This window comes from Podarcis vaucheri (assembly GCF_965113315.1).
Source record: "Podarcis vaucheri genome assembly, chromosome: 14".
In the NCBI taxonomy this organism is placed as follows: Eukaryota; Metazoa; Chordata; class Lepidosauria; order Squamata; family Lacertidae; genus Podarcis; species Podarcis vaucheri.
In genome coordinates this window covers 44,802,206-44,816,999 of record NC_138752.1, presented here as the reverse complement: position 1 = coordinate 44,816,999, position 14,794 = coordinate 44,802,206, and the positions used below count along the sequence as shown (strand labels likewise).

Here is a 14,794-nt window from a genome sequence, read left to right as displayed (position 1 = left end):
ACATAGCTAGCGCAATACATGCTTATCTTGCCCATGAAAAGTGCAAAATTATTTGCAGATATGATCGTGCAAATAGTTTCTACGAAAATAATTGATTTTAGTTTCTCTTTGAGGTGCTTTGACAGAACCTGCTGGCTGCACCTTGCAGCCCTGGCAGTGGTGTTAAACTTTTCCTCTCCTGTTTTCTTCCAGAATTTATACGAAAGCATTAAAAATGAGCCCTTTAAAATCCCAGAAGATGATGGGAATGATTTAACTCATACGTTTTTTAACCCAGACCGAGAAGGTTGGCTGCTGAAATTAGGTCAGTAAGTGGGTAATTTCCCTGATACTTTATTTTGTGTGTTAGCATGTGCTGCTTTTGTTATCCCCCCCCCCCCGCCCCACTATTACGTTGAAAATTTAATGCAATGGAATCAGTATTAGTTTCTGCTCAAATATTGCCAACCACTTTACATAATTCTTTTGTCTTATTACTACTTTATTATCCTCCTACTTCACAATTTTGAGTGAAGTTTGATTTCCAGCTTCTTGGGGTTGAAAACCTCAGCCGAAACCGAGTCCCGGCTCTTTCTTTCGTAAAGGTAGCAGAATCTGATACATTACAGGGTTGTTGTTGTTTAAAAAAAACTTTAAACCTTTTCCAATAATGCTGTTGTGTTGATTCACAATTAGGTTTTCCGTGCGGTCACACAAAAGAACACACCTCTCTCTTCCAAAGGTTATTCCTGTATGTCTTTAGTCCCCCCCCCCCAAACCCTGGTACTTGTTTATTTCTGTTGGTTTGATTTTTGGCTATGATTTTTTAATGAGTGGTTTAAATGTGCCTTCTTGTTTTCCTTATGGCCTATGACCTATCACCTTTCTGTTCTGTGACTGGCTGTCTCTGCTTATTCTGCATTAGGAGGTACGTAACTGATGGCTTTCTATCCCCTCTCTCTTGTTCTGTTGCTCATTCTCTCTTTGATTTTACCCTTCCCGCCTTCCTCCTTGTCTTCCTTGTTGCTCAGTTTCCATTATTACAGCATTTGTGGGGTTACCATGCTTGTCACTTAATACCACTAACTTCAGTCTGGCGAAGCCAATGGGATTCTGGTCATGCATAAGAGCACAAATGTTAGCTGCTAGCTCATGTTTGAAATGCTCAACACTTAGCAGTTGACGACCTCGATATTCAGTACCAGTTCTGTGCAGCTTGATCCATATGGGATTGGTGAGCTAAGTGCCCCCAATTTATTTATGTATGTATAAACAAACAAACAAACAAACATACCCTGTCTGTTTTCCCAACAAAGTTTATTGCAACTTTCCCCTCTACCCTTGATGCCTCTGTGACAGGCTTGGACAGTTACAGAAAGCTACTGTAACCCTAAAAATAATCATGCAAAGACATTAAGTGTCATGGACTTACCACAAGACTCTAAATTAGAGATTTTGGATTAGTAAGTGGAAACGTTTGTGGCTGCTTGTTCAGACACAGAGATGTCTACATGAATGGGAAAAGCAGTGTCGGTTCTGAAGAGAAGCTCTAGAATCATTTTGCAGGAAATAAATCTGAGAGGAAGGATTCTTTAGACAGTATCACACACAACCTTCATGTGCTTCAGAAATAGAATTGTTCTTGTAAGGAAACAGTATGTTAAGATGTTAGCACTCCTTTTCTTTTTTTAAATAAGTATTTCCATCTGAACTGTATCATAAGTCCAGGAGCCTATTTGTTCTGTGCACATTTTTATGTGTATGTTAAAGAGTTTATTTGAACAAAGCTGGAGACCTCCTGAGTTAGTAGGAACCTGAAACTTTTGGCAGCTGGTTGGTGTTTGAGGGCCAAAGTGTGCGGAGTCCATTCAGGCTCTTTTGAAATGTGAGGTAGCTTAGTTACAAACTTGGTCTTAACGAGACAGTCTTGCCAAAGATCAGGTTTTGTTTGGTCACCAGTGAATTTAGACCTTGCTTCTGCATTGTTTGTTTTAAAATGCTGATATAAAGGCCTAATCCCAACCAGGTTCAGAGGCAGCTTTGGGTCGTTGTTGAAAATAAGGTGCATTGAGACCCCCTTGACACTTTTTCCATAAAGACTGGCCAGAAGTCTGGTGTTTGTATTCTCCTAGTGTAAAGTTTCCTTGTAATCAGGGGGGCCAACTTGAATAAAATATTGGGAGGGGGCGGGTAAGCCCTGCCCTGCATAATTGATCACAAGATGCAGTGCGCACACACCATTTGAATTGCAGTGCCCATCCACTTTGTGGGGCCCCAGCTGGTCAAAGAATACACCATGCTTATTTTAAGAAGTTTAACATATAATCACTTTATAATTGTTTAATCCTACTTCTTCTTATCTTTCTTTACATAGATCAATCACCTTCTATAAAGCATGACAGTGATTGTATTGGAGTGTGTTTGTGTGTGCGTGTTTGGAAGGAGACTGCAGACTGGGAAAAGCTAGCCAAAGATTTTCCTAGCAGCATCAGACTCTAGTTTATTTTGGGTTAGTTTGCAGGCATTGCATAAGGATTAATTGTGGGCCAAATGAGGGGGCGGTGGCTGTAATAAAATCCCTCCTTCTGCCCTTTCTAGTAGACATTCCAGCTGGACAAAGATCTCACAGGCGACAGATCCCGGGATGCAATTCTTCTGTACCAGAATTGTTTTTACTTCTAATAACACTGTCTGCTGGCAATAGCTCAGCTAAACCGTCTAGTACTAAAGCATTTGTTGTACTTAGCTGAGGTCTGGCTTTAATATTTTCGTCTTGTGCTCAAGAGGCAAATATGTTGGTTTCTTGGGTTTATTTTTGGCCGCTCTGAGGCTTTTACTGAAGATGAACTATTTTGCAGTGGGAATTAGAATGTGGAAGGGTGAGGCATCATCTGCCTTCTTTCTACTGTGCCAATTTCTGCACAAACTGGTGCCTTCCAGATGTTTTGGGCCTTGGCTTGCCTGGACCTGATGGAGGGCACTAGGTTGACGATGGTTGTGATGTGTCAGTAATGATTCCCAAAGCCTTTTATTTTTCTTGTAAGGGAATGAGTCAATGAGTACTTGTCCAAATGGGTGTCCTTTTTACCAGCAGGTTTTTTACCAACATTTTGTGGAAAGGTCCACTGTTCAGGATATGCTTTTACACAGACATGGTAGCTGTTAAATCCTACCTCATTTACCATCTTTTTTCATCATAACTCTTGGTGAAGCTTTTAGGTCTCCTTGATACAATATACCTTTATTTTTAATTTAACACCTACAAATGAAGGACATTGTTCATTTTTTCCTGTGCTCTAAAGTTTCACTTAGCTGCTTTTATTGATTTCCTTATACAGTAATGTGACTTCTCTAATCTGCAAGGTGTGTGTGTTTGTGTGTGTGATGTTTCATGCTTCCTGTTGACTCTTCTTTCCCTTTCCATTATTAACTGACCTTATGCTATGAATGGGGTACTACTACTACATACGATTTCCAGATGACCTGTCACTTGGTTTGCTTTAAATGTTTGCCTCTAGAATTATCCATTAATTTTATAACATGCTTGCTCTGTTTGTGGAGGGAAGACAGATTGCTTTGGGAGATGCTCCTTCTTTTCATCTGTCAGAGTGAGGATGATAGGAAGGGAGAGCAAGACCTTACGCCAGAATAGTCCCTGAAAAGCAGGACTTCCCTTGGGCTCCAGTTTAACTGCTTAGGTCTGCTCTGCTCTGTACATGAACACACAAAATTTGGCTTCATTTTGTCTTTTACCTGCTTCATCTCCTCCCCTGTTATTTTTATTAATGGCTGTACAGTGAGTAATGCTCAGGTTTCCTTCTTTTGAAAAAGAAGTCTGGACTCTCTATGTAGAGAGACATTAGAGAAACAGTGCGATTTATCTAAGTAGAGTATTATGAACGTTGAAACAGACTGGCTAAGTTGTCGGGCAATGGATCAAATGGAGTAGACTGGGCTCACAACTTGACTGCCTTCTGCCAGATAACAAGAGCACAATAAGGAAATGCTACATTTTTCATGTCCTGGTGAACCCCAAGAATGCCAAGTTTTGGTTTTTGTATATTGGCTGATTCAGCCCTGGCATCCATTGACTTGGCTGTTCTTGGATTCCATTGACTTGACTGTTCTCTGATTCCAAACCGAGATAAACATTTGCGAATGTTGGCTTTTTCCTGTTTGTTATCTGCATGCCACCACCTCTTGGCACTAGTTCAAGTTAGTAGTCTTTGCCATTAATTTTGAAGAGGAGTTTGATCAAACTTACTGAGTTAAGATGTAAGGATCAAGATGTGGTTTAACTTGTAGAGGCTCTTACGTTGAGTCAACATGCAGCGCACCACCAACTTGACTTCATCAAGTTCTGCATCTTCGCCTTCCTCTGTTTCTGCTCCTTGACCACACCCAACAGAAAAATGTTGTTTTGACTTGTTAGGACTATGAAACATAGGCTTGTATGTGGTAGGAAACTAGAAATACACATGAATGGAATGTAAGAGCAGCACTGGGCTACGTCTGTGTGCCCTGTAATCCCTTTATGTGCTATAAGCCACCCAGAGTGCTGGGGAAACCCAGCCAGATGGGTGGGGTATAAATAATAAAATTATTATTATTATTGCTTTTGCTTTTAAAGTCATATTGGACATAACATGACCTCTAACTTTAAGAGCTTACATTGCAGAGCAGTTTGAGAAAACTGCAGGATATCCAGCATATTCCTGTGATTGTTCTGCAGTTCAAGATCTTGCTTGTTTATTTTTACAATGTATTGTGCCAACAACAAGCTCAGAGAGACAAAGCCTTGTTGACCAAGGAAGAGCTGCAGATGCTTTTAAAGCTGTGCCCTGGATTGAGCAGCCTGAGTCACTTAAAATGATTAATCCTTGGGTGAACTATACTGTTTAATGAGAGCCTGATGTTCACGGTGTTCAGTAATAAGATCAGCTGTGCTGAGAGTGAAGGCTAATGGGATTAAATAGCAGGTAAATGGATGAGGCACAGGAGGTGATGCAACTCCTAAAATCTCTTAACTGCAGAGATACGAAACCTTCAGAGTGAGAGCATCAAATCCATATCTGCATATGATTTCTTGTCTAAGGTTTGTTGATGTTTAGAACACAAAAGCACCAATATTCTGGACCTTGTTATAACACATTTCTGAGGTTTTTCTCTCCTTATATTTGTATCACCTGTTGACCACAAAATAGGGGTGCTAAAATGTGAATGGTGTGTGTGTGTGTGTGTGTGTGTGTGTGTGTGTGTGAGAGAGAGAGAGAGAGAGAGAGAGAGAGAGTCTTCCCAGCCTTCCTCTTCATGTTTGTGTGCTGAGTGGTGTTTCTGTGATAATTGGTTAGTGATAAAACAGATTTGAGTTTGCAGTCCTATTATCACTGAACTAATCTCTAATTAGAAGCATATAATCTTGTGAATTTACTCCTAATTCTATCGATTTACTGTAACTGATTAGGCTAGTTTATTTGTACCTAGTCACTCCACCCTCATGAAACAAAAGTTTTAACAGTATGAAAGTAATGAAAGCAAGGTCAATAGAAGTTAACTCTGAGTCAAACAAACTGCAACATAAATATAAAATGCCAAATTTTCCTGGCCATTACATGTCCCCCTTTTTAAAAGGAAAAATAATTTACTTCCTTCAGATTAAGAAACTCGTGTAAGTAACTTGCGAATCCAAAAATCATTCAGTCTCTCTTCCTTTCATGTCACTATCCAGTGAGCAACTTGTGCTTTTGGAAAGTGGGGCACACAAGATGAATAAGAACTCTATCAGACAATGGCACCTTCTCTCTCTCTCTCTCTCTCTCTCTCTGATGTGTGTGTTCTTAAGTGCACAAAGTACAGTGTTATTATGAGCAAGGTATAGTGGCTACTTGTGGTCCAATGTAGGGAAAAATGCATATCCCACCTCCACCCTCAAGCTGACTGTCAGTTCACCAAAATCCAGTTGGGTTGGGGTTTAATTAGTGTTGAGGAAAGGACACTCTGCAAAGATTAATTTTGTTCTTTGATATTTGAGTGCAAAACTGTTGTCCAAGCAAGGTGCTTTCATGGGGTCTGATAAGTAAGGGCAGTTCAAGAATAAAAGTGCATATTGGCTTACTGTCTATAGAGCCCACTTTTCATATTTTGGACAACCCAAGTTTTATACATTTGTATTACCCACATATAACCCTCAAAAATATTAAAATGTTCACAGTTTAAATATCACAGACACACTGGTTAAGTTGTAAGGTAGTGATTCGAAATAAAACCAGCAATACTGTAATATAGACAACTGTTGGCATGCTTTGATACAGATTTTGTGCAAGCAGGTTTCTTCTGCCTTCATTGAGAGCATAGAGACTGTATCCATCAAACAGATATAGAGTTGGCAGTTTTGTAGTGCATCCTGTTTTAAAATAGTCAAGCACAATAAGAAAATTGGTGGCTGTGTATGTGAACTGGAATAGCCTGATAAAGCAAGTTCAGCTGCTCCTTTGATTATCTGAGCAAACTAGTTTTGATGCTGTGACAATGTTGTGATTTAGTGTCAGCTCCTATCTGACAATGAGCTTCCGGAGAAGAGCTCCACTACTTTTAACATATGCCGGAAAGGAAAGTTGGGGTCTTGGTGGTTCACCACTTCATGCTGAGTAAGATATATTTTGCGGTTTGAGGATGTCTTGTGTTCCTTTTCAAAGACATTATTGCACATTACATGTGTGTGTATGGAGAAAAATGGAAAAGGTGGTGATCTCTGATCAGCACCCATTCAAGATGACGTTTGCATATTAAGCAAGAACTGCCCTTGCTTATGTGTGTGTGTGTGTGTGTGTGTGTGTGTGTGTGTGCAGCCTGATCCTACATGAAAGTACTTTGGTCGCTAGGTCTTACCACCAAGTAATGGTGTATAGCCTGTTCGCTGTAAGAGACTAACAGTGGAATTGTATGCATGTTTGCAAAGAAGAAGAGGTGCCGTCCTGTGCCCAAGATTGGGGGGGGGGGGGCGATGCTTGTGATGTCATTATGCACAACGTCGTATCATCAGGAGGAGGCTGAGCACAGGGCAGTGTAGTTCAATGGCTGGCTTCTCCTGAGTGCAAGAGAGGAAGCTGCGCCACACTGGACTTCCCACTCAGCCTCCTCCTGCAATGTCATTTGTGTGTTGCATGTATGATGTCACATAAGTGCAACACGCATTGTCAGGAGGCGGCTGATCAGGGAACACAGTGCGGCTTCCTCTCCCATGCTCAGGAGGAGCCAACCATTGAACCGTGCCACACTCGGCCTCCTCTGCCCTCTCAACATAAAGGAGGCTCAGCTTCCTGCCAGCAAATACTGAGGTGGCTGAAAACCCCTCTGCCCCTAGGAGTTGGCACACCTGCAAAAAAGTAAGTCTTAGTGTTGAGTGAGGCCTCTTCAGAGACAAGCATGTGTAGGGTTGTAGCTTTATTGTAGTATCAGGCTGTAATATATTGTAGTAAAAATACTGGGCTTTTTTTGGATGAAAAAATATAAATTTGATAAATAAATAAATTTAAGGGGTGTTTTTTAAAGTTGTCCATTGGGTGTATTGCTTTGAGCATTTTGTGAAGCAGCTTATACATCCTGAAAAGGAACACATAAATTAATTTTTTGAGCCGCTTCAAATGTAGTGATATAGTGATTCTTCATATGGAATTTAAAGTAATTACTCTTTCATATATCTTCAGAAGCTGATCCGAATGGGAAGAATTCCTCTGTTTCTTAAAGAGGAATATGAAAAACTGTCTCTAATTCCTCTTCCCCATCCCTCCACCCTTGCACAGGTGCCTGGATCATACATATTATCATTCACATGGCCATCAGGTGTACTCACAGAACAGAATATGTTACTGCCAGGCTGAATGTCTGAGCTGGCACCATTTGCTGAAGTGGAAACTGTTCTGTTTGAAGATGATATCCCTGAGAGGTGATAGGATAGCCATCTTCAAATATATTCACATGGAAGATGGAGGAAGCTTTTTTCCTGCTGCTCCAGAGAGTAGAATCTGAACCCATGGATTCAAATCAAAAGAAAGGAGATTCTGACTAAATATTAGGAAGAACTTTTTGACATAAGAGCTGTTTGATCATGGAATGGACTACCTTGGAAGTGGGTGGACTCTCCTTTCATTGGAGGTTTTTAAACATAGGTTGGATGACTTATCTGTCAGGGATTCTTGAGCTGTGATTCCTACACTGTAAGGGATTGAACTAGATGGCCCTTGGGGTCCCTTCCAGCTCTTCAGTTCTATGATTCTGTTATCTGTTCTGCTGATTCTACATTGAGAATGAATTAGAAATGTAGATAATGTGTACAGTGGTACCTCTGGATACGAACGCTTATGGTTGCGCACGCGTTGGGTTACAAGCTGTGCTAACCCAGAAGTAGTTGCTCCCGGGATGCAAGCGGAAATTGTGTGCCAGAGGTGCGCATGCGCAGCAGGAGATGCGCTTTCGCTAATGGCGCCTCATGTTAAGAAAAGTTTCAGGATAAGAATGGATCTCCAGAACGAATTAGGTTCGTAACCAGAGGTACCACTGTACTTGTTCCCCCCCCTTTTGGTAAGAAAGGGTTTTGATTGGGGGAGGAAGGGGGAAAGGGACAAGAATTTCCATTTCAGATGCAGTGGGGAAGATGGCATTCCAACACCATCACCCTGTAACATCCAAAGGATATTCCCAATAACCCCTTACATTCATTCAACCTTGACTCATATGTTTGCTTTCACTGAAGCCTGTCTTTTGACAAGCCTAACCATTTAATGAAGTAACAAGTTAACCCAATTCCTGTTTGTCTGCCGCACAGAAGCTTGGCATGATCTGGTGTAACTTGAAGGTGCTTTATGTCTTTACAGGCGGAAGAGTGAAAACATGGAAAAGGAGATGGTTTATACTGACAGATAATTGCCTATATTATTTTGAATACACAACAGTGAGTATTCTGGGTTGCAAATCATAATGTCACTTCTTCCAAGCGCAAGCTCGGGCTGTTTACTGAGCACTGTCTTTCCTGGACTTGTAGGACAAAGAACCCAGAGGAATTATCCCTTTGGAAAATCTCAGCATAAGAGAAGTTGAGGATCCGAGAAAACCGGTAAGGCCTTCTCCTTCTTCATGAGATACCATTCTGTCAGGAACCTCTGCTTTGTAAACACAGGAAAAATCCAGATGAGATGCATAAGAGCACAGCTTTGATCTTAATCAGCTCCTGTTCCTTTGAATAGTGATAGTACTGGAGGCGTCCTTGGTGGAATGCTTCTCTAATATGATGTTCTCTTAAGTGAAACTCATTATTTTGTACTATAATCCAACCTTATAGCAAATTTATAATTCTGTGCAACTCTCCCTTTCTGTTTAAAGATTTGGAAAAACACTAAATTAGAGAGAGAGAATTGCACATATGCTGTAAGAAGCCCTTGACCAGAACAGGCTGGATAGGACAAGAGCAATGAAGTAAAGATAACAAAAAACCAGGGTTGGTCTAATATAAATAAAGCATAGAATATTTGCTGGGGGAAAGCCTTATTTGGTGTCACAGTAAAGTGAAGAAACCGTATCCCCAGATTAGCAACAGCAACAAAAAAATCCCTAGGCTAGTCTGATTCTTGCTTACTCTTAATTAGTGATACTTTTCCCATGTTTGGGATGTGCCAAACTTCCAGACACTGCTTTTAATAGCCATTTTGCAGTTTGTTTTCAAGCTCAGTTTCAAAGACTGCGGCTGATCTTACATCATCTTCAATTCATTATATATTCATTATATATCATTTCCCAGTAAGAGTTTGCAGGGCAGCAGTTGAAGAAGGAGCAAAAAGGGTTTTCTTGTGTGTGTGTGTGTGTGTTTCTTTGTGGGTGATTAGCTGTTTTCCCTGTGTAAAGGTCAGAGGGGGCAGGGTTTCTGTTGAGGCAGGGGATTAGCTGTGGGAGGAGCTTATCAGAGTTTGCAGGGCAGCGGCGTGCGCCTAGCAGGGCGCGCAATTATATCCATCTTTTAGATTTAGGGGAGCTAGTCTCAAACGTTTGTTGGGGGAGACCTAGGGTTCTTTTTTTGTGTGGAGGAAGTTATTTGTCCTGTCTCCAAGCTTTTTATGATGGAGGACCTCTGTAGCCACCCCCAACGACACGATCTCAAGATGGAAGGGGAGGGAACAGCTGCAGTCGCCTGCGATTCCTGCGCAATGTTTGCCATCTTGCCAAAGGTTGCAGGCAGCTTTACCTGCAGCAATTGCATGTTGATTGCCCTCTTAAAAGACAAAGTCCAGCAACTGGAGGAACATGTAGCTACGCTCCAAAGAATTAGAGAGCTGGAGCTCTTCTTGGAAGCAACAGAGCACACCGTCTCCACCAAGGAGGAGACAGGGGACTCCCCTGAGAAGGAGTCTAGTTCACCAACACAGGAGCCAGATATTTGGAGAAACGTGACTCAAAGAAGTAGGAGGCCCAGGGTTCACTCTGATTGTTTAGAAATACACAGTCGCTTTGAGGTCCTCTCCCCTAGCATGGAAGACGAAGAGCAGACTCCATTTGAGGATCTCTCCCTCATTACAGTCGATCAGGTAAATGAAGACGAGCAGCAAAGTCAGTCCTCAGGGAATGTGCAGGCGACCTTGGAACGGACAGCGCACGGAAGAACCCTGACCAAACCCAAGAGGAGGCGTGTAGTGGTGATAGGGGATTCCCTACTGAGGGGAACAGAAGCAGTGATCTGTGGGCCTGACAAGATGTCTCGGGAAGTGTGCTGTCTCCCCGGAGCTAAGATCCAAGATGTAACTGAACGACTGCAAGGAATCATAAAACCCACTGACAAATACCCCTTCCTCTTGGTTCATGTGGGAACCAATGACACTGCAAGAGAGCCAGTGTGGTGTAGTGGTTAAGAGCGGTAGTCACGTAATCTGGGTAACCGGGTTCGCGTCTCCGCTCCTCCACATGCAGCTGCTGGGTGACCTTGGGCCAGTCACACTTCTGTGAAGTCTCTCAGCCCCACTCACCTCACAGAGTGTTTGTTGTGGGGGAGGAAGGGAAAGGAGAATGTGAGCCGCTTTGAGACTCCTTAAAGGGAGTGAAAGGCGGGATATCAAATCCAAACTCCTCCTCCTCCTCCTCCAATAGCCTCCAGAAGATCAAAAGAGACTACGAGGCTCTCGGCAGGAAATTGAAGCAACTAAATGCACAAATTGTCATCTCATCTGTCCTCCCAGTTGAACGACGTGGCCCAGGGAGAGAGGGGAAAATAGTGGAAGTGAACAGCTGGCTCCGCAAATGGTGTAAACAGGAACGGTTTGGATTCTTAGATCACGGACTGCAGTTTCTTGAAGATGGACTTCTGGCAAGTGATGGGCTGCACCTCACAACGGTTGGGAGAAATGTTTTTGCCAAAAATCTCAGAAACCTCATCAGGAGGGCTTTAAACTGACTAATGTGGGGGAGGGAGACAGTGCTCCTGAAGGTAGGAGTCTATCAATTAATGAAGATGATCATCCAAATGTCATAGACCAAATGGAGCAAACAGCACGCGGACCTAGTTGTGGGAGGAAAAAATCCTTAAATAAGAGACACGGGGGAATGATTAATGGACTTCAATGTCTGTACACTAATGCGCAAAGCATGGGAAATAAACAAGATGAGCTTGAGCTCTTAGTACAGCAAACTAAATATGACATAATAGGCATCACTGAAACCTGGTGGGATAAGTCCCACGATTGGAATGTAATAATGGGGGGATACAATCTATTTCAGAGAAACAGACCAGACAAGAAAGGAGGAGGAGTGGCGTTATATGTCAGGGATGTGTATACCTGTGAAGAGATCCAAGATTTAGATCCTCAAAGCCAAAATGAGAGCATTTGGGTCAAAATTAAGGGAGAGAAGAATAACAGAGACCTCATTGTGGGAGTTTACTATAGATCCCCAACCCAAACGGAGGACATAGATGATGCCTTCCTGGAACAGATGGCCAAGCATGCAAAAGGAAGGGAGATAGTAGTAATGGGGGACTTCAATTACCCGGATATTTGTTGGATATCAAACTCAGCCAAGAGCATAAGGTCAAACAGATTCCTCACTGGCCTTGCAGACAACTTCATTGTCCAGAAAGTGGGAGAAGCAACAAGAGGAACAGCCATTTTAGATCTGGTCCTAACCAATGTTGATGACCTGGTTAGTGGGGTAGAAGTGGAAGGATCATTAGGCGCGAGTGATCATGCTCTTCTGAAGTTTACTATACAGCGGAAAGGAGCAGCCAAGCATACTAGGACTCAATTTCTTGACTTTAAGAAAGCCAACTTCATAAAACTTAGGGAAGTGCTGGGTGAGATCCCATGGACAGCAATACTAAAAGGAAAGGGAGTTCATGATGGCTGGGAGTTTGTTAAGAGGGAGATAGTAAAAGCACAACGTCAGGCAATACCAATGAGACGGAAACATGGAAGGTGCCTAAAGAAGCCAGGGTGGCTATCTAAAGAACTTTTAACTGAATTAAGATTTAAAAAGGATGTGTACAAAAAATGGAAAAGGGGGGAAACCACCAAAGAGGAATTCAAACAAATAGCCAGCACGTGTAGACACAAAGTCAGAAAAGCTAAAGCACAGAATGAACTCAGGCTTGCTAGAGAGGTTAAAAGCAACAAAAAAGGCTTTTATGGGTATGTCCGTAGCAAAAGGAAGAACAAAGAAACAGTGGGGTCACTCAGAGGAGAAGATAGTGAAATGCAAACAGGGGACACAGAAAGGGCTGAACTCCTCAATGCCTTCTTTGCCTCAGTCTTCTCCGATAAAGAAAACAATGCCCGACCTGAAGAATTTGGAGCAAATGATTCAGCAAAGGAAACACAGCCCAGAATAACTAAGGAGATAGTACAAGAATATTTGGCTAGTTTAGATGTATTCAAGTCTCCAGGGCCAGATGAACTGCATCCAAGAGTATTAAAAGAACTGGCAGATGTGATCTCAGAACCACTGGCAGTCATCTTTGAGAATTCCTGGAGAACAGGCGAAGTCCCGGCAGACTGGAGGAGGGCAAATGTTGTCCCTATTTTCAAAAAGGGGAAAAGAGAGGACCCAAATAATTACCGCCCAGTCAGTCTGACATCAATACCAGGGAAGATTCTGGAGCAGATCATTAAGCAAACAGTCTGTGAGCACCTAGAAAGGAATGCTGTGATCACCAATAGTCAGCATGGATTTCTGAAAAATAAGTCATGTCAGACTAACCTGATCTCGTTTTTTGACAGAATTACAAGCCTGGTAGATGAAGGGAACGCAGTGGATGTAGCCTACCTTGATTTCAGCAAGGCATTTGACAAGGTGCCCCATGATATTCTTGTAAAGAAACTGGTAAAATGCGGTCTTGACTATGCTACCACTCAGTGGATTTGTAACTGGCTGACTGACCGAACCCAAAGGGTGCTCATCAATGGTTCCTCTTCATCCTGGAGAAGAGTGACTAGTGGGGTGCCACAGGGTTCTGTCTTGGGCCCGGTCTTATTCAACATCTTTATCAACGACTTGGATGATGGACTCAAGGGCATCCTGATCAAATTTGCAGATGACACCAAACTGGGAGGGGTGGCTAACACCCCAGAGGACAGGATCACACTTCAAAACGACCTTGACAGATTAGAGAACTGGGCCAAAACAAACAAGATGAATTTTAACAGGGAGAAATGTAAAGTATTGCACTTGGGCAAAAAAAATGAGAGGCACAAATACAAGATGGGTGACACCTGGCTTGAGAGCAGTACATGTGAAAAGGATCTAGGAGTCTTGGTTGACCACAAACTTGACATGAGCCAACAGTGTGATGCGGCAGCTAAAAAAGCCAATGCAATTCTGGGCTGCATCAATAGGAGTATAGCATCTAGATCAAGGGAAGTAATAGTGCCACTGTATTCTGCTCTGGTCAGACCTCACCTGGAGTACTGTGTCCAGTTCTGGGCACCACAATTCAAGAAGGACACTGACAAACTGGAACGTGTCCAGAGGAGGGCAACCAAAATGGTCAAAGGCCTGGAAACGATGCCTTATGAGGAACGGCTAAGGGAGCTGGGCATGTTTAGCCTGGAGAAGAGGAGGTTAAGGGGTGATATGATAGCCATGTTCAAATATATAAAAGGATGTCACATAGAGGAGGGAGAAAGGTTGTTTTCTGCTGCTCCAGAGAAGCGGACACGGAGCAATGGATCCAAACTACAAGAAAGAAGATTCCACCTAAACATTAGGAAGAACTTCCTGACAGTAAGAGCTGTTCGACAGTGGAATTTGCTGCCAAGGAGTGTGGTGGAGTCTCCTACTTTGGAGGTCTTTAAGCAGAGGCTTGACAACCATATGTCAGGAGTGCTCTGATGGTGTTTCCTGCTTGGCAGGGGGTTGGACTCGATGGCCCTTGTGGTCTCTTCCAACTCTATGATTCTATGATTCTATGAACCTTACTGCAAGACTACCCCATATGTGTTTCTGTTTCCCTAGAATTGCTTTGAGTTGTATAATCCCAGCCATAAAGGACAAGTCATTAAAGCCTGTAAGACGGAAGCAGATGGCAGAGTGGTAGAAGGCAACCATGTGGTTTACAGGATATCTGCCCCCACCCCTGAAGAAAAAGAAGAATGGATCAAGTCAATCAAGTGAGTTCTCTCTCTAATACAGAAGTACAACTTTCACCTAAAGCAGTGGTTCCCAATTAGCTAAGTACTGCAAACTGCCTCTTTCTCAAAAGCCAAGCAGTGGAACCCTACTATTGCAAACGTTGATATCTTTGGGGTAGTTACATGAATAGTGCCACTGTGCCCTACAAGATGTC

The 14,794-nt window shown here is 42.6% G+C and overlaps 1 protein-coding gene across 1 annotated transcript in view; it reads left to right on the top strand.

The window, feature by feature from the left end:
- The window catches only part of CYTH3 (cytohesin 3), a 74,815-nt gene that overhangs the window by 53,727 nt on the left and 6,294 nt on the right, over positions 1-14,794 (top strand). Inside the window, exons 9-12 of the mRNA XM_082199848.1 lie at positions 193-304; positions 8,853-8,929; positions 9,020-9,091; positions 14,464-14,618. Coding sequence (XP_082055974.1) covers positions 193-304; positions 8,853-8,929; positions 9,020-9,091; positions 14,464-14,618 — 416 coding nt within the window. The remainder of the gene's footprint in view (positions 1-192; positions 305-8,852; positions 8,930-9,019; positions 9,092-14,463; positions 14,619-14,794) is intronic.